The sequence below is a fragment of the Tubulanus polymorphus genome, chromosome 1, assembly GCF_964204645.1.
Source record: "Tubulanus polymorphus chromosome 1, tnTubPoly1.2, whole genome shotgun sequence".
NCBI classification, from domain to species: domain Eukaryota; kingdom Metazoa; phylum Nemertea; class Palaeonemertea; order Tubulaniformes; family Tubulanidae; genus Tubulanus; species Tubulanus polymorphus.
Genome location: NC_134025.1, coordinates 5,447,573 through 5,466,951, shown reverse-complemented (window position 1 = coordinate 5,466,951; position 19,379 = coordinate 5,447,573). Strand labels below are relative to the sequence as shown.

The 19,379-nt window shown below is 37.9% G+C and overlaps 1 protein-coding gene across 4 annotated transcripts in view; it reads right to left on the bottom strand.

The window, feature by feature from the left end:
* Window positions 1-443: 443 nt before the first annotated feature.
* LOC141904065 (mirror-image polydactyly gene 1 protein-like) overlaps window positions 444-19,379 on the bottom strand; it is a 45,785-nt gene continuing 26,849 nt past the window's right edge. For all 4 annotated transcript variants that reach the window (XM_074792517.1, XM_074792525.1, XM_074792533.1 and 1 more), the window contains 3 exons: window positions 14,096-14,190; window positions 5,993-6,193; window positions 444-1,688 (listed from right to left, as the gene is read on the bottom strand). In XM_074792517.1, the coding sequence (XP_074648618.1) occupies window positions 1,619-1,688; window positions 5,993-6,193; window positions 14,096-14,190 (366 nt within the window). In that variant the 3' untranslated portion in view covers window positions 444-1,618. The remainder of the gene's footprint in view (window positions 1,689-5,992; window positions 6,194-14,095; window positions 14,191-19,379) is intronic.

Here is a 19,379-nt window from a genome sequence, read left to right as displayed (position 1 = left end):
CTCGTTGGGCCCCGGAAACAATAATTAAAACGTTTGCAAATTCCTCGGTCGCCAACACTTGAAAGACAATGTGCCGACGTTTGATGAAATACTGTTAAATATGTTTGTGTCGTAGTCATTAAACAGAATCTTTTAGTACGACTTATCATTCTGACCTGTGTTGTAAAATTTTATCATTCCAGGAAGAATATCGAGGCCGAGCAGTTCAAGTGAAGGAAAAGGTAGTTCTTTGTGTGAAAAACACGGAGTTTCAATCTGAATCAGCGTTATTTCATGAAGCGTCAACGTACTTATTGTCTAATAAATCTATTCTAATAATAAATATATCCCTTAGTGTCATTGATTGAAAAGGATTAACACAAAGAAAAGCTTCCAGAAAAATATAGCCAACGATTCTTAGTTTGTGGAGACTGGTAGATTTTATTTTAGACTGTCGGACACACATGACACAAAAAATTCATACATTGGTATATATATATATATAGACAATATTCTTCATTATATATAATAAATATTGTCAACATATTGAAGATTCACAGCAAAAATGAACTAAGGAAGCGTAAGTGACAGAGTTTGGAAGACCTTAATCGACGGTTTTCTGTTCATATCAAAATTTGGGTCTCCATAGTATACGCTCTAAGTTATAACAAATGATTTGATTTTTGCAAAATACATTCTAATCTGTTTGGAATACAAATCTATCAAATGAGGTCATAAGTTCAAAAGCATCGGGAGAAAATTTGCCAATAAATAGGCCATTACACTACAACAAAGTAGGCTTTCTTTCTTTGGTTGTCAACGAAAACAAAGAAAGATCTTCGAAATGCAAACTTATCAATCAATACTTTAACTATTTTTGTTAAGCAATCTGTGGGTCTACAATTTAAAGCTTTCGTAAACATTTGGTTCGAACATAGTAATCTACTGACCAGAAAAACGATTGTTCGCAATTTAATCCAATACAATTTATCTATGCCATTATATATTGCACAATTATCACAAATACAAACGAAAAAAAGTCTATCACCATAAAACCCATGATAAAATCTTTTTTAAGTACAAAAATACTGAATAATATGAATAAAGATATTGCATGAACATTACGTACGTATATATATAAATAGGAAGACTCGATATTTAACATTAATCATATAATCTTTTATAGACTAAATCGTTCAATAGATATAAAGACAACGGTAACACATTTTCTGCAAATAATGTTTGTCTTCATCTAGTCTAGCATAACATGTTTGTGAAAAATGATTCTACTCTTAAATAAGATGGATTTATCTCGGAATGCAGCATATTCAAACCATAAACACGTTTTTAGGACACTCGAAAAAGTTCGCGTACATGCATAAACCATTCAGAAATACGGACGGTGTTAAATCTTATTACGATTAATATTATAGTTTACACATCACGAAACAGCACTGCAAAGCTATATCTAACTAATGATGGAAAACGATGCTGCACAATATATTCATTTTGGAAAACATTCTTATTTCAATCGCCGCTTCATCCAAGCGAGCGAGAAAAGAGAATAGAATACTTGGAATGCAATTTCCTGGAACTACAAGAGATTCTTTAACTCTGATTGCGATTGTTTTCTCCGACGCTATTCGAGCACTGTTACGTTCGACATGCCGTGAAGTTTTCTTCTCAACACCTTCACCAGCTTCTCCAAACTACAACGAAAATAAAAATGGCGGTTTAGCCGAACGGAACAATAGGCGATACCGGAAGTGACGTTTGTGATAACGATTTTTTTTTCTCGCGGATGAAATATTTCCATTCAAACTAAAACCGGGTGAAACAAGACAATAAGGCAGTTACAATACAATCAGAAGCTAAATTTCACCGAACACAATTCGTACGGTAGATAAATAATAACCGAAAGTGCCAATATTTCATACAGTGATGAATCGATTACGACTCGAATTACACGGTAACGGTCAATTTCATTTGAACGCAGACAAACAAAAACCCGATTGCAGAACAGGCAATTGCTAAAAGCGGTCGTCTTGTGGGAGAAACGCATGATTGAACGGAGGTGCGAATATTGTTGTGATTTCCTGCATTGTTCTCATGACAATAATTCATAAATTTCGGGGGAACTTCACAGAAAGCCCCCAGTGTACTAGACTAAACGTGTTTGCTCATTCGATCGCAAGGTACACACCGGCATAATAAGGCCATTATCTCATTTGGCGAGTTGCGGAAAATTTGATATGGCTACCGTTATGTTTGCCAGTCCTAGCAGCCCTTCATTCCCAGAAGCCTGTTTAGATTCTACACAGCCGAGCATGCCCCGACAATCGAACTATCGAAATGCCATTCATCGAAAGAAAAACAGCGTAGCCAAACGACAATGTGCGCCAGGGCTTCACTTGGTTACAGATCGAACCATTTTTCGCTAAAAGCTGCTCAAATATTCTATTAATTACTAAATGAATAGGTCACGTATAGAGTGACAATGGAAAATCTGGCAGCGAAAGGCCGACGACTAAAACCCGTATCCCTTATAAACACACCGGTGTTTGGATAAAACTTTAATTTCGAGAAGAAGCCGATATTTGATACTGTCGGGGAGGGGAAGAAAAATACAGCGAGGACCACCAAGAAAATAACTACGATAAAAGGATACACTCCATCTGGCATGAATTGCGTCAGGAGCTGCGAAAACAGAACGCCCCACAGTACATTCTGTCTTATTTTGAGGTGTGAAAATCGGATACAAAAAATAGTGACCTTTAAAACTAATGTACACGGAAATACCTAAAACCCCTATCGTAAACCATTATTGATCGACAAATATAGATGTTTAAGTTTTGACAAGGAAATAATGGGTTTTTAAAATTTTCAACAATACGAGAAATTTTGGGAAATCCCAGATGATCCTTTGACGAGTAGAAAATATTGGTAGATATTGATGAATGCAAAGGGGTTTATTTGCAGGGGATAAATTTGGATAAGATCGCTTGTAGCAAGATACAGAGAGCTACACCTAGAATATTGTTAGATAGAGCAGTGTAAATTTGGTGGGGGCATTATGATGTATCTACGAGCAATATGCAAATATGCAGTCTAAACACATTACTGCCTGAACCACATTGCTGGCGATGTTCATCTTCTACAAACATGGCTGATCCTATTACTACTAGATAATCAAATGTGTTGATAGTACAATATTAAATTAATGACACTCAGCTATTAGTAAATATTAGATTAAACAATATTTCTTGAGGGGACTCTGTCAATATTTTAACACCGCATTTTTGACCTATGCCTTGACGCACACAGAGCGACTACGTAATAACCTAGAACAAGCATCTTCTGATCCCAGTCTGAGTGTGTGTGTGTGTGTGTGTTTGAACACTCGAGCTGTAAGACGCGACAGCCAAATATAATTTCATCTGTGACTGCGGGGTAAATTTAACATGGTAAATAGTGTTGATGACGGAGACAAGTTTACAGATATGAACAGTTAAATATGATCAGATCTCACCAATTTAGATCATAAATAGCTATGAGCTGTATGCTACTTATTGCAGCAACAACCCCACGTGCCATAGATTTCCTCCAGACATCTCAACTAACCGAGCAAATTTCCAAAATGGCCTTAACGTTTTTTCATCAAAGTGTTTTCAGGTCCCTATAGCGTCAGAAAAACAGGAGGCGTTTTCCCATAATATGTTTGTTAGCTGTCAAAACGTTGAAAATGGATCACCTACACTCTATGGTTGCTGATGGCAACACCTTAGTTGCGTCTTGTTCTCTTATCGACAACTGATAACTATTTCATAATGTCATTGACTAGCAACCGAGTCTGTCTGAAAGCCCATATGACTGATTTTACAGTAACTATCAACCAATGGTACCATTCATTTGAGTACCATACCACACTACAGAACTTTGACCATGAACACGAGTTTATTTGAGGAAAAGCCATGTTTTAAAAAGTACATAATATGTACTTTTAAAAACATGGCTTTTCCTCAAATATGCATTCCATCCATTGTTCAACATTCAAAATTCTTGTGTTTGTTCTACTAATCTTCTGTTTCTCAGAACTGACTGATTCTTTAGTGACCTCATAAACTAAGACCTCTTGAACATTAAATAAAATGACCACCAAATACCATCCAAAGACATTTCTCATGATTTCTAAATAGAAAATGTGAACTATTCTAAGATACATTCGAAGACAATAAAGGAGATTAAGTTATAGAGAGATTATTGGGTTTAGAGAAGTGTATTTATGAGGCTTCATTGCGTAGATGGTCTCAGTGGTTGAGGTTAGGGCTAGTTACTATGTAAGTAGCTAAATTCGATTGCAACGCAACTATTACCCAACTACTTTAGTAGCATCGTTGAAGAGACAATTGAATGCGATGATACAGATGGGTGCATGGTCTACGGCCACTGATCTCAATGATATTAATATGCACTCAAGATTTTGAATCAATCGAAGCCTGAAGGTAAACGAGCGTGGTGACCAGACTAATTGAGTTTCAGCGCATCAGCTCCGTGTATGAAGTTATCCTGTTAACACGAATAAACCCAATTGCCAGATGGCTGGCCCTGCAGAACCGCGACTAGTTACCCCTGACAATAGAATTATCTCTGGAACACGATGGCAGTATCTAATAAGTAACAAGGCCTGAATTTTGTTGGAATCTGAGTAATTTCCCCACTTCATTACTCGCTGTAACGCCCGGTTCACGGGACTTTTTAAGAAAGATCGAGTTGGATGACGCTGCCTTATTGTCAACGCGAATAATTGGACCAGTTTGGTGACAGAGTTGGGAAAATGGGACATTTTTGGATAGAATAGTAGACATGTAGCAGTTCCAAAAATTGCATTGAAATCTATTACCGATCATCTAAATTTGAAAATTACTGGTAAGAATTCATCCGTTCGATCAATTTCATAAATGTCTTCAAAAACCCGGCCGAACAAATTATCGCAGTAATGAACATAAAACAAGGAAAGAATGCATTATGCGGTGCTGTTATGGTTGTTAATATTGAGTCATTTTATGTTCATTTAGATGACTTGCTATCTCGATGAACCTCACAGTAATATCATAAATCTACCCGCAACACAATAATACATATATATATCATCATCGGCCTGTTAATTCAGTCTTCCTCATAAAAATGAAATAGTCGAACAAAGCCATCTCTTATCACCCACATGATACATAATAAAAACATTTGATAACTAAAGACCGAAAAATAACGATAAAAGTCAAATAAACCTGATCCTAGATCATACTGATTGTCACTGCACACAGAAAAGCTTTAAATTCAATTGCATTAAACAATATGTCAAATAAAATAAAATTCAGATTACCCTGATGTGATCTATAAATATATATGGCTAAATTAGAAGAAATTCAAATGATGATTTTTTTCAAACATATTTTCTATTAGTAATTTTGAGTCTTTCAACCCTGATGATTGATTTGTTTGAATATGGTGACATCTGTGGCCCGTCAAGAATTGAAGATTCCGAACATTTCACCTGTCACAAATCTGTCAAAGCGATATTTACCTATGAATTTGGAAAGAGGCGCAGCCCTAAAAAGCCTGAACTCAAATGTGTACTTGCACCAAATGACACGACAATGATAAGAGAATTGTGCAGTTCCTACGATTGAACTCCGCTCAAAATCTAATAAAATGCGCGAGTGCTCGGCTCGGGACTTTTAATGAAATTGATTTGAAGAAAATTGAAGTCAAGTGAACAGAGAACGCTGTAACGGTTAATAAATGGCTCTCAAGTCTGACAAAATAAGAGTTACACGGTTTCAACTAAGTTAACAACTAACATTTATCTCTCGCTTAACCTTACCGTAGGAAAACTTATGTTCAAATAGAACGCAATCTATTGTTTATATCAGATTTTTTCATGTCCGAGAAGCATTTAAATTCAGTTTCACTCGATTTAACTATGAATACCATTTCGTTACTCATATCAACTTACTTCTCCTTTTTAGCTTCTGCCTCTTCCTTCAGCATTTGTGCCTTAGCTAGATCTTCAGCCAGTTCATTCTTCTCGGAGGTCACTGATTTCAGTTGCGCCAACAAGCCATTATTTTCTTTCTGAGCACGCATTTTCAGGCCTTCGATTGTGTTGTTGTACTGGTCACGTCGATTCGCATCTTGGGAAAGTGACTTATTCAAACTGAAATAAAAAACATTTTCAAAATTCGCTTAAATATTTTTTCACTTCCTAAGTAACTGAGTTCTAAGAATAACTAATGCTAATCTGCTCATTGATTGTTCCCCATAGCTAAATAAAGGATTATGTTTCAATGGGATTAGGAATTATTTAGCAATGAGGAAAGGTTTAATTCACACATTTCCTCAGAAGGATAACATAAGGAAAACATCTTTTAATTCTGAAGAGCCCTTTTAAGTTTCAAAAGCTTATATAACCAATAATTGTACGCCAATATTCACTAAGTGCCCACCAACATGGCCTAAAGTAGAGCCATATTCATCATGGGTGTTAAGTAAAGGTAGGGTTTGAATTTAAATGTTTGAAAAGAGGAAGGGGCATAACAGTAAATAGTGTCCCTTGTTGTGGAGCCTGCAGCTATTTGCCTCGTTTTGCTCAGCGAATAATACTTGAATTGAGTAATATATGCCTGGGCACAATGAAGTCATGTAGCCAGGCACACTCCCTTCTTATTGCTCAGCGAGCCAGATGAATTTATGTGAAAAACCAATTTGTCTCAATATCAATAAAGCACAAGAGTTAAATGACTGTATATGAAAAAGCTTTGATTAATGAAAATAAATGAGCTGTAAAAATGGCTGTGCGAATGCAAACAACACTAAAAAAATACAGCGACGAACTACCATTAAATACCATACAAACACATCAATACCAAGTTTCCTACGAATAAATAGATAAAGAAAATCTCAATAAATTTGGCAATTTTTACAATTCAAAAAAGGCAAAACGAAATGAATAAAAAACTTTTGTTTTTGCGCTTGAATAATGATAATTGTTGTTTGAAAAAAACTTCGATGCCAAATATACCAGTAATGATATAGAGCAAATGAGTTTTTTCTTAGTGGTTTCTACATCAAAAACCGGAACTTTTTCAGTTCATTTAATCGCTTTCTTTTAAACGCGAAAAGATGAATATTTCATGGTGAATAACATTACGTAGTCGTCGCTGAAGTGGCAAACGGTGAGAAAGTGATTAAACTTTGGAAAGTGAATCCGACGCAATCTCCTGCCCGTGAGAGGATCTTGGTGTATTTCTTGCGCTTGTAAATATTTTCACAGGCATGAATCATTAAACAGCGTTGGTACGGATTTAATGGACGATTGGCGCGCGGTGATTGGCATAGCTTCATGGCGGCAATGGCGCGGATTTTAGGGGCTGAGAACTCGAACATGTTGCCCTGTGTACTCTGTGTGTCGTTTAAGAGAGCATCTATTTGCAGCGATTTCCTGCCTTGATTTACTCATTAATATTAATGATGTCGTGCCCGCTTTGGCGCCACGAGAGGTGCTCACCGGCGACGAGTAATTAGATTGCCGGGATGAAAGATGATGAGATCTACAGGGGTTAACCTCATCATCACCGTTACCATTATCATCTACTTCAACAACAATAAGATAAGCAATCGGATGAACGATACAGCTTCAGTTATCAATTAAATGATAATCTTTGAATCCTGAAAAACAGATGCTTCTGATTCCGTCATCCATTATTCTAGATACGTTGAAAATTCTTGGAAAAGATAGATAGTTAGGGATTCATTATTGAGTCTGATATCGGCGAATTATCGGAAATATTTCGCGTTCATGACATATCGTATAATCTATCAGAAGAATACGAATTATTCCAATACCTAATGGATAATGATTACGAACTATTGTCACTTGGCGTGCAACAAATAGATTGTTTGCACCTGGTCATAAAATACAATGGATTCTAGCGTCATTATTCGTGTCGCTGAAACAGTTTCAACGTTACAACAGGACTCGCGCAGATCCACCTGGATCGAAACGATTCAATAGAATGAAAAACTGAACGTTTTTATTACTTCAATTGATGATGACAATTTCATCAAATACGTGACAACTGAATCCACTTGATAGAGAGAATGCGGCGCGCACTCAATTCATGATAGTCGTAGCAATTTTTCATTTAAAACACGGGCTCCTACTGTTAAACGTTGCGCACAATAAGCGGTCGTGGTCTCACGGTCACGGAATATTGTATTGCAGTAAGCCCGATTCATCAACGCGTTATCTTCAAACCATACATAACAGAGATGTTCCGTTAGAAGAATGCCAGCTGATGATACGCTCAACAAAATGGTGACGCAAAAACTTCATCATTCTTTTCAATTGATGTCATAATGCTCCGATGAAAAGTTGGAAAAACAATATTATTTCATCGACACTTCTTGTGGAAAATACGAAAATGTACGTGCCACAGAGAAGCGAAGGATTGCTTATTTTGGTGAAATGCCAAATATGATAAGAAAGGCCTAATTATCTGGCCTGGAGTACAAGAGGGCACAAGGTGCAAGTCCCAAGTTCAATGAGTGCCCATGAAGATAAGCGCTCGAAAACAAGGTTCAGCCCAGCCCGCTGAGAACGTGCTCGATGAATGAGTATCATACGATCTATCTTAAACGTTCTTCACTTGTGCGAACGCAGAAATGTCAATCTTCCAGCCGGACAAAACAAAGTCATTGTAGCAAATCATTAGGCGAAGAACTGTTGCATGGGAATCGTCGGTGGCCCGCTAAAACAGCGGACGTCCATTCAATAATTGACGGGTTATTGTCATATAAACGAGTAAGAGATTATGGATCTAATGAATGCCGTGCATTAAAACCTGTTTACAGTGAGGAGATCCTATTATGCCCGATTGTCTAACTAATAGAAAACGCTGAAGAAATGGACCCACTAACCCCTTAAAACGCGAGCCCGATAATAGACTGCTCTTTTAAAGTCTTTGCCGTTGCGAATGCTTAAAATCGTAACAATGCGCTTTTCAGTGAAGCATAAGAATATTTCGTCTTTGAATTGCTGCCGAAATTCTTCGCCGAACGCGATTACACAAAATAGCTCCTTTGCCGCCTATGGTGATATTGGAATACAATAAATGTTTTTTTGCATCCACGATTCGGATTCATATTGTTCTGCGACACAAATTTATTCACATGATATATCGCGGTGAAAAATTCTTAGTCATACACTAGAATGACTAAGATTTTTAAACTCCTTCCAATAAATCCAACTTATGAGGGCGCGCTGATAGGAGTGAAGATATTACACTCACTATTTCATTCCTGACGCCATGATTCAATTCCTAAAGTGCGAAATCTATTTATCCATCATTTTGAATCAGTTCCCATAATCGGTCACAAAATCCAGTCGGAAAGTCCGGCTGACTCTATCACATTTGCTCAATTAATGGAAGGGGTACCTCATAGACCTACTGTTATTATATATAGCGGGTTGGTAGTGATGGTAAATTTAATCTTGCGGAGAGAATAAATTTGAATTAGTCGTAGGGACACAGTCTGTGTATTGTTTTCACATCACACAGATATTTTACACAAATCTATTTGACTGCATCAAATACCGCTGTTTGACTACAATGTGTATCCTCAACTTAATAACTTGTTTGCGAATCTTTGCCAGGCAAAATTGAATTTTATCAGGCGAAAACATCAGCAATTATTACTATTGAGTAGATGTTAAATAAAATTCCAAACAGACTTTGTGTACAAAATGCTCCTAATTTGATAGCATTTAGATTTATGTGGCCACTGTAATCAAGTATCTTGTTTAGAAAGTTAATATTAGATAGCCAGAAGGATTTTGCTTGATGACAACTTGTAACATTATTTATATACCAACAATTCGTATTTGCCAGACAAATTCGGCATTATTTACAGTGCTAGCATTAGATGATAAGACCATAACAATCAAGTCAATTGACAGTTTAAGAATTATGATTTTTCCGATTTCTCCATAATTGCTTTTTCATCAAAAAGCAGAGTATGACCTGCATATCATTTTCAGTAGTCAAAAAGTGATGTTTTAACCTAGAATAAAGGAACCCATACAACCTGATAAGTAGCTGCTCACAATGAAGTTGTAAGCTGTCAGGCCCTGGTGTTATAGGATAGTTTAGGCCGACTGATCCCACTGGTGCCGATTACATCCATGCCTGATTAAAATTTGGCCCAGCCACCAGGCTCATTTGTTCTGGAACTGACTCACCTTGCTTGCCACTGCTTCATTTTGATAGCATTTTAGTAACAAGCGAATGATTTATGTGAGAATATGCCTTCTAATTAGGCACGGGCCGATTTTGATTCTGGTCTGGTCCTTCCCAGTTTGACCCCAGCAAAATCATCTGCTCTTTAGGATGCAAATAAGATGGTCGCAAGGTGACAAGCCATGGGATAAGGAAAAATCAGGAACTGGATGTAAAAGACCTGCATATTTAGAGTTTCACCACTGCCTTCAAGAAGCAACCAATCAAGTCTGAAGCAACATATTGACAGTTGCTGAAGCTTACTGATAAGCTTGTCATATGGATCTAGATAATATTTGCGCAATCTATTTACAGTATTGGTAGGGTCTGTTTAATCCCAGTTTCATACGCAGTACTGGACAAATTAATGCAAACACGCTGAGACAATACCGACTGGAATTGATCAGACCCTGTACAAATACCCTAGCATTTCACATTCGCATCCATCCACACTCATACACACACACCGACTTGGCAAACAAGCGATATTGTAAATTTTTCATATCGTACAATGGCCAGGGTCGGGGCGATAATTAAGAAAACGATAGTATGACAAGCGGTAGAGAGGAAATTAAATAATAAGCCCCGGCTTCGAAGGACTACTCAGATGTTTACTTCTCACGTATATATGCTACTACTGCCCAAGTCCTGAATCTAAGAATCAGTGGTATGGACAACACTGACTGACCCAGCCAGATTTATAAGAAAAAAGAAATCAAGAAAAGTTGTTAATGACAACTCTAATGTTCTTGGCATTGTGCTGGACAACAATGAAATTACTGCTTTTGGGCTAAGCATAGGATCAAACTTTACATTAAAACTTGATAATTCCAAAAATATTGGCCATTGTGTATCATAGCAGCCATCTTTAAAACGTGAATTAGCAGCCATCTTTAAAACGTGAATTTGACATAACCGTTGGATGAACAAAAATATAGGTTTCTGTCTTGATGGCATTATTGATGTTTAAGTGCAGAGTACGCAATTGTTTCTATGATGGAAAAGCCAACAGCTTTGCTGGACTATTCATCTGAACATGTCAATGGGACTGTAATGATGAAATTCTAAAACGCACGGAAATTCGAAACTAAACACATAAGACCATAAAGGAAAAAGCATAAAGCAGAATATTTGTTGGTTCAGTTGGAATTTTGTGAAAGTAAACATCATCCTCATCTGTTAGAAAATAACAATACTTTGGTACATAAGTTGTCAGCCGTTGTTGTACCACAAATGTTTTAGTAAGTTCTCGGTGATGGCTGCCATTATCGAATTTGGTGAGGTCAGGCGGTAACGCCGGGCGGCCGAGATGAAACGGCGCTGGGGGAACTGTGCAAACATTTGTCAGTTCCGCTTAAACCTTTGCCAACGCCGATATTAACAATGGTACCCAAATGTTTGTCGATCGGCGCCATTTTGTGAAGTTAATTGTTCGTCGGCGAAAATCGATAAACGCTTTTGGGTGCGTGCCGAAGTACTACTATGGTCATGGGTACTTTGTCACGTTGCTGGGGAGAGAAATTACAGATATTTCATAATGAATTATTTCACTTTCTGTGCGAATTTCTCAGAAATAGGCCACAAGAAAGAAAATCTATCAGTCATAAACAAGAATGGGATCTGAGACCTCGTCTGACAGTTTTCACTAATGTAAATCTCATTATTGAGTTTACTTTCTCTTTTGTTTTGACGAAACTGTTGCGTAAAAGGTACAATATTGACCAACCCGGGCACGTCTAAGAACCAAAGCTGTCTTTGTCTTCCAAACCCACTTGCCCAATGACTAATGGAACAAGTTTAGCAATCAAAATGGCCTCTTGTTTGTCTAGCACTCAATGCACCTCTTACTTGGCCATTTATTTCCAATGTTCTTTCTGGGGTCTTGGACAATCCTAGACATCTCCACGGCATTTGCCATGGATATGCTATGCAAGTAGAAACCAACTAAACAACCACTGGGACAAACACTAGTGTAATCAATTAACAAAATAATAATAGCAATGATAGGTTGTAAGGGTATGTCCATTGTTTTCAGAAAATTTCAGGCTATCATAGAAACAACTATAATTCAAATCAAAGAATCTATTAAATCCTAAACAGAAAACAATATCAACTATCAACTAATAGCTGATGATCAAACGATAATCTTTTAAGGAAAAAGATGTTTAGACAAAGAAACGTATATCATCAGCTATTAGTTGATAGTTAAGTACTGATAATATAAAGAATTGCCAAACCTTCCTACGTGTTGAAAGTTTTTAAAAAGCAAAATGTTTCAGTACCCTCTGATATATATATAATGTTCCAGACCCACAATTTCTCATTTTCATACAAACCATACGAGCGAATTAGTAATTCATAAATTGTTTATCCCAGTAGTTAGAAAGGAAAGGAGTGGTTTATTGAAGGAAAAATATGGTCATTCTGGCTTTGTTCCTGCCATTTAACAGTGTTTAAGGGTTGGATCGTTGTTTTATGGAGACTATTTATCTACTACACACTTATTGGTCATACTAAAAGCATGCCAGCACAATTACAGGCTAAGTCAAACACTTCTCATACTTTCTGGCAAACACATTAACGAATTACCTCATGTTCATAACGTTGTAAATATTTGACTTTCTGTTTGGTGAAAATGGTTCTATATGATCGAAAACATTTCCTTTGTACAAACACTTTTTGCGTTTGTAGCAATGTGCGAGGAAAAAGGCACTGTCTAATTAAGATGATTGCACTATGATTAGTTGTGTTGAAACAAAAATGTATCATCTAAGTATGAGTGTAATATGAAGTATATAGCAAAAAATACACTATTTTTGCCCCAAAACTCAAACAGTGTCTCATGAAAAGATAGTACCTTATTCACGTCAGATTCGAGGTATAGATACATCACTATTTGTCCCGGGATCCTTCACCGGGCCAGTTAATAAGATGCATAGGAGATTCAGGGATTCATGGATTCCTGGGGGAGGGGGAAATATTGATATTACACCACAAAAGTAGACTAATGAACAAAATACAAGAAAGGTACAAAATATCTATGGGACATTTGGCATCGCAGTAGTGTTGATGAGTAAATTTGAACTTGCTTTTATTGATTGGCATTTACTAGTACACTGAATCAGATGGAGAATGTTAAAACAAAATTATTGAACCAGCGACAGATCATAAGTTCAAAACGTTCAAACAAACAGCTGGACAACATCAACAACGATATGAAAAGATGAAAGAACTCCGGCCATTTGCGGGGTCGCACCATTTTAAGTTAAAATTCAAACATTTGCACAAGAATCTCTAGAAATGGCGAGTACAAATTTGTCCAACTAACGAATTGACCAAACATTCTCTGGTGATCGTGAACCTGTCGTTATGTTTGATCTTAACTGCACCGAGAGACCTGCTCAGAGTTTGTTTACAAGTTGCATACAGAGACCATGGCAACCTTGTTTCTAATAAACGTCCAAAAATTCAGCAACTACATTTTGAATAACGCAAATACAGGTACCATCAATCTATTATTGAGAAAAGATCCATCAAATTCTTATTGACAGAAGGAATCATCCCACACATGGAAAATACCAGTGTGTAACTGACTTGTTTTGTCAAATATCAATATGAATATTTGATTCTAATAAGGACATTGTTCTAGTAGGTTCATTAGGTGGAATAACTAAAATAGCTCTTCACAGTTAGTGGAAGAGAAGGCAGTTCTTTCAAAGCATTATAAAATACAATGGGAAATTATAGATTTTTACCATATTGAATCGTAATTGTATACGTACCTGTAGTAAACTCGAAGATTTTGAATTTCGTCCTCCAAACGCTGTATCTTGGCAACTGCCATGTCTCTTTCTTGAGTAATAGCTGATAATTTTGCCTATAAAATACAAGAGAAAAAAATCATAAGATTTAATTGAACTAATGTGAACTGGGATATCAGCTAGCGTCAGCAGTGGTTGGCAATGCATAACAGATCTGGGGCTAGTTTTTGGGAGTTTAGACTGAAGAAGTCAGCCACAATCGCATGAAAGCGATTTGGCTCAAATTTGGCCCGTGCCTAATTAGAGACAGCATTCACACGTAAATCACTCACTCCTTATTAGACTGGTATCAGTGACAAGCGAGGAGAGTCATTTCCACAACCATTCACATAAATTAATTTGACCTGTATTAAAATTTGGCACAGGCCTGGTGCAACATTTGTGACCGGGCCAAATTTGCCCTGTGCCAAAAAGAACGGACCCATTTGGCACCGGTGTAAACGGTTCACCCGGATATGGCTAAATTTGGCCCATGCCGGGTCAAAAACCCTCATTCCCTGTTAAAATCAGTATTAGCATGTTTTTGTCCTACAGCGCATCAAGCTACATGTTATAACGATAGGTGTAATAACGATAGGTCTTTAGCGACCCCGGCAAAACCTGTTTGAAATAGAGATCAGTTCCTGAAGGTCGCGCAGCTATATGACCCGAGCTCGGTATCTTTCACTTGTATTTTATCGTTGTATTATCGTGATTGCAAATATAATCGATGCCGAAACTGATGAGAAATATACATAGAGTGCCACGGGCATGGACATGTGAAAACGAACCCATTTATTCATTTACTCGTGTAAATAACCTCCGGGATAAAAGATGGATGTGACTGGATGTAAATTACCTGTTCTAATACATCATAATTCATTGCGTATTGAAGCAATATGGCGCGTTGAACATGCATGACGTGCACGCATACATATGTGCATCTTCTAGGTATATATTCAGACGGAATATTCTAAATTTCACTGACCACTGAGCTTTAGCACGAGAAACTATCTGAAAGTGCCCGAAACCAGAATTCCACGAATAGTTAGGCCTATCTCAAATCGCATGTATCGACCTGGACCTAATCTGCCTATTGTCAGGTTTTTTAGGACATTCAAAAAACTTGAACACAAAACCACCTACAAGACAATTATGGCTCGTAGTGAAAAATTTACTCCGAACCAAATTTTCAGGGGTATTTTTCTATAATTAACGAACACCTGAGTGTTGTAAAAAGTCCCGGCACTAATTTCCATTAAGAGCATATAATCAAATGCCAAGTTTAGTCTAGTAATGCCGGCAGCGAGGGAACAAAACAAACACACAAGTTGATTTTTCTTTCATGCTCTGAACATGCCCGTTGGACAATCAGACAAGATTAGTGGAAAGCCGGTATGATAAGTGTGAGAGATTTTCTCAAGCAGAAATCATTTTCATGTCGTCGGAACATGGGAAAGTGGTGTGCCGGAAAATCTGCTTACAGGTGTTTCTACACAAGTCCCATCGCGTCGAACATTGTGCGTCTATTAACATCTCTCACTCAGTCACGACAACGATGAATCGAATTAATGGAAATATTCCCCGACGAATAATAAAAAATTACGCAGGAACTCAGCGGGCCTAAAGCCAATATCAAGTGGGCATTTTTGGCACGACTAAAAATGTCGGACCAGGCCCGAGCCAAATTTTAGGACACGTCCAATTATTGCATGTGACTTGCAATTGGTTGTGGAAGTGACTCACTTCACTTTGTTTAAGCATTGTTAAGCATCGGAGTGGTTTACTTGTGAATTAGGCACGGGGCAAATTCAACTAGGGCCGGGTCTCTGTGTGAATTGGCTTAAATCTTGTAACTCCGATCTTCACTTTCATTGGAACGAGTAACTCTTTAATACTCCAAATCTTGTGCAAATCACCCATACTTCTGCCCGAACTCAGATAGAAATGAAACCGACAATTTAAGCTCGATGAAATATACTTGTGCGCGATTTAGAATTTCAGACAAAGAAAAACTGTACCACGGTATCAAATGGATGGAGATTTAAAACGAAATTGCTGGAACTATTTCGACTGCATTGATAAAGAACCATCTGATCAGGTGTTTTCAACTGTTCTTGTGTTGCATGCTGAGTGATCAATGCTCTATGGCTTCGACTAAATGCATGATTTCCACCCCTCACTGATGCAGTCAAGAGCCGTTAACAATTTGCGTTCATCTGACCAATAATATCACCGGGATTAAAACTATAAATGGTTGAACGGTGCAGGATGATGAATGCTTCTGTTTTGAAAACAATACGCAGTTATGGGCAGCACAGTTTGGGGCTAATACCTCAGAACCAGCTGTAATGGTGCTCGCATGGATGACACACTCTTCATGAATACAACCTAGCATTGATGACTGCCGATTGAAGCCGGGGACAATTGGATGATCCCAGTAGTTAAGATTACAGGCCAGCTAGAATCAGCGTCAATTAACAGAAACCTTACCAGGTGGACACAGTGCTGTAAAACATCCTTAGTCAAATGACAATACACCCAGGGACAGGTGCTGATCATGGTTTACTGAGTTGGAAAATGTTAAATGATGTAAACACACCGGTATGGACACAACGCAGTCAGCTCAAATCAAATTGTATTTTGAATTTATGTTCAAATATTTGCATAGATGTAAAAATGTGTAATGGTATCAGATGACCACTAATCATTTAAGTATTTGTGCAAACAATCACAGCCCAACAAACAGAAGAGATTTTGACATGAAATTGGAGTTGCCTTACTATAAATTCATGAAACCGAATTGCATTAGGGGCCTAATCCACAGTATAATGAGCATCTTATGGCCCGGAACAATTGTTCACACAGGTGCCGAATGGACCCTTGCCTGTTTGGCCCAACCAAAAACGTCAGACCAGGCCCGAGCCAAATTTTAGCATGGGTCAAATTGTATGCGAATCGCAACTGGTTCCGGAAGTGACTCACTCCGCTTTTTAAGCATTGTCTAGTATTGAGTGAGGGGTTTATGTGTAAAGAGGCCAAATTTGACTCGGGCCTGATGCGTGCCAATTTGGCCCCGGCCAAATCATCTCCATGTGATTGAGGCTATAGAATGATCTTCTAGGCTCCACAATCAGGCTCAGAAAACTGTTTGACATCGGGGCTTGGTTATTTTGGGTTGTTGTTTAACAAACAGTCCTTAGTGAACCCACTGCATCACAATGAATCATCATAAAAAATCACTTTCAGATTTTATCAAATTAAACATTCGTATCTACGAAATAATAGAAACAGAATGATCAGCTGATCCGCTAATGTCACAGCGCAATCAGCGAAAAAAGACCGGAGGTCCCGATGAACTAATGGATTGTTTACAATGAAAACATTACACCGGGCTAAATGATTCTCGTAAAACTAGATTTTTTCATAATGAAACGGATGTGATTTCACAAACTACCGTCACCTATTGTTCGCAGTCATTTCGCAGCCACCTTGGTCAGTTACAGTAATGAATCCCGCTGTAATTATCGCGAACTGCGACAAATCATCATTAAAAATACCCGCGCGATATATCATTTTATTTTATTACGTGCGTGTTATTGTGACAATAGTATATCGTGCAATAACGCCGACGATGAATGTAAATCGCTAGTTTCGGATTATCATCCTTAACCGACAATAACGAGAATTAAAGCCGTACACAGTGAGGTGGATAATTGAGCGTACGTAATCCGTAAAATTGTCAATTCCCGAGCCGATGTTTATGAGAACTGGAAATGAAAAACTATTAATCACCGATAAATAAACCCGAATGATCACTTACACGAGAAAAATACTGAAAAATATACCGGTGTAGATAAGTACAGGGATAGTAGCGTATGGGTGTCTACAGACCAAAGATCGGCAGGTCACAAACTGGAATGCTTTCGCATCCACATAATCAATTCCAAACTTATTGGTTTGGTCAAAGTTTTCTGGAAAAACTGGTTCCAAAACTGATGAAATACATTCTTGAGAATCGTTTTTGCTTCAAACCTGTGGAAATCGTACTATCAGTACATACAACCTACTTGCCCCTTAAATTTTATGCTTTCGGTGTTGAAGAATTTTTACGTGGGATTGTCCTCCATTTGAAAAAAGGAGGGCTCTTCAAAATTCTTGTCTATAGCCTGCACCGTGCGTTAATGTCAATTTCATGTAAATTTCACATTCAGCTCACGGACGTATCATCTATAGTTTATACGTCCGTGTTCAGATTTAGAAATTACCGGTTAATATACCTTAAAAACAGACGACAATTTGTCGGCGACCGAGACACAAAGGCGTGGCATTTCAATTAATGCTTTCTCATTTTCATGATTATGAAATATGAAAATATAAATCAGCACGCGGGCGCAATTCCCGAGGGCGCAATAGCGACATCCAATCTTCGGGAATTCGACGCGAAAAACGACGTTACCCTCGTTCGACAACGCAAACAAAACCGGGGGAGTGATGGAAACCCGGCAGGAAAACCCGTTCCATTTAATCAAATACAAAAAGATCGAATTAATGACGGAACCAGAGATCATGGACTCGATGAAATGTAACAGTAATGCGGACCATTAGCTAAACCCCAGTGTAATTTGTAGCAGTGTTGACATACGTTTGGCTAAATAATAAAGATGTTTGTCATGTTGACAATGTATTCTCCGCAGCTTTTAACGTGTCTGCTAGTTTTATGATTTATGCGCTTAAATATGTCAGGCCGGTAGGACAGTAATGAATTGATTCTGGTGGTTAGAGTCGTCCGATGAACCGAGCGCTCCTCTTTCTATCCACTAGGGATAATAATGGTTAACTCGCGCGGCGCTTGCCACTACGATCTCGTCGGTGAAAAAAATCGGGGAAGATTTCACCGTTCTCGTACAACGTCGCTAGCAATGGCCATTAAAGCGATTATCTTTGTATAAATTGCTGTTTCGCACCACATCGCAACGTGAACATTCAAATGAACCACTTTCCACGCAGAAAAATCGAATAAAAACGGTAGTCGTAGTTGAACAAGTAGGACCGCTGACACTTACGAAGAGGACAGGTGGATATGCTCTGCCCATATCATATCACAGATTAAACACTATGAATTCTAGAATACACGGGATATCGAAAACTTTAGCCCGTACTATTATCATAGCGACATCGTTTCGATATAGCTGAAACAATAAAAGCTATTTCACTCGCTTATATCATACGTTGGAATATCATAAAAGATGACGCAGAGATAATT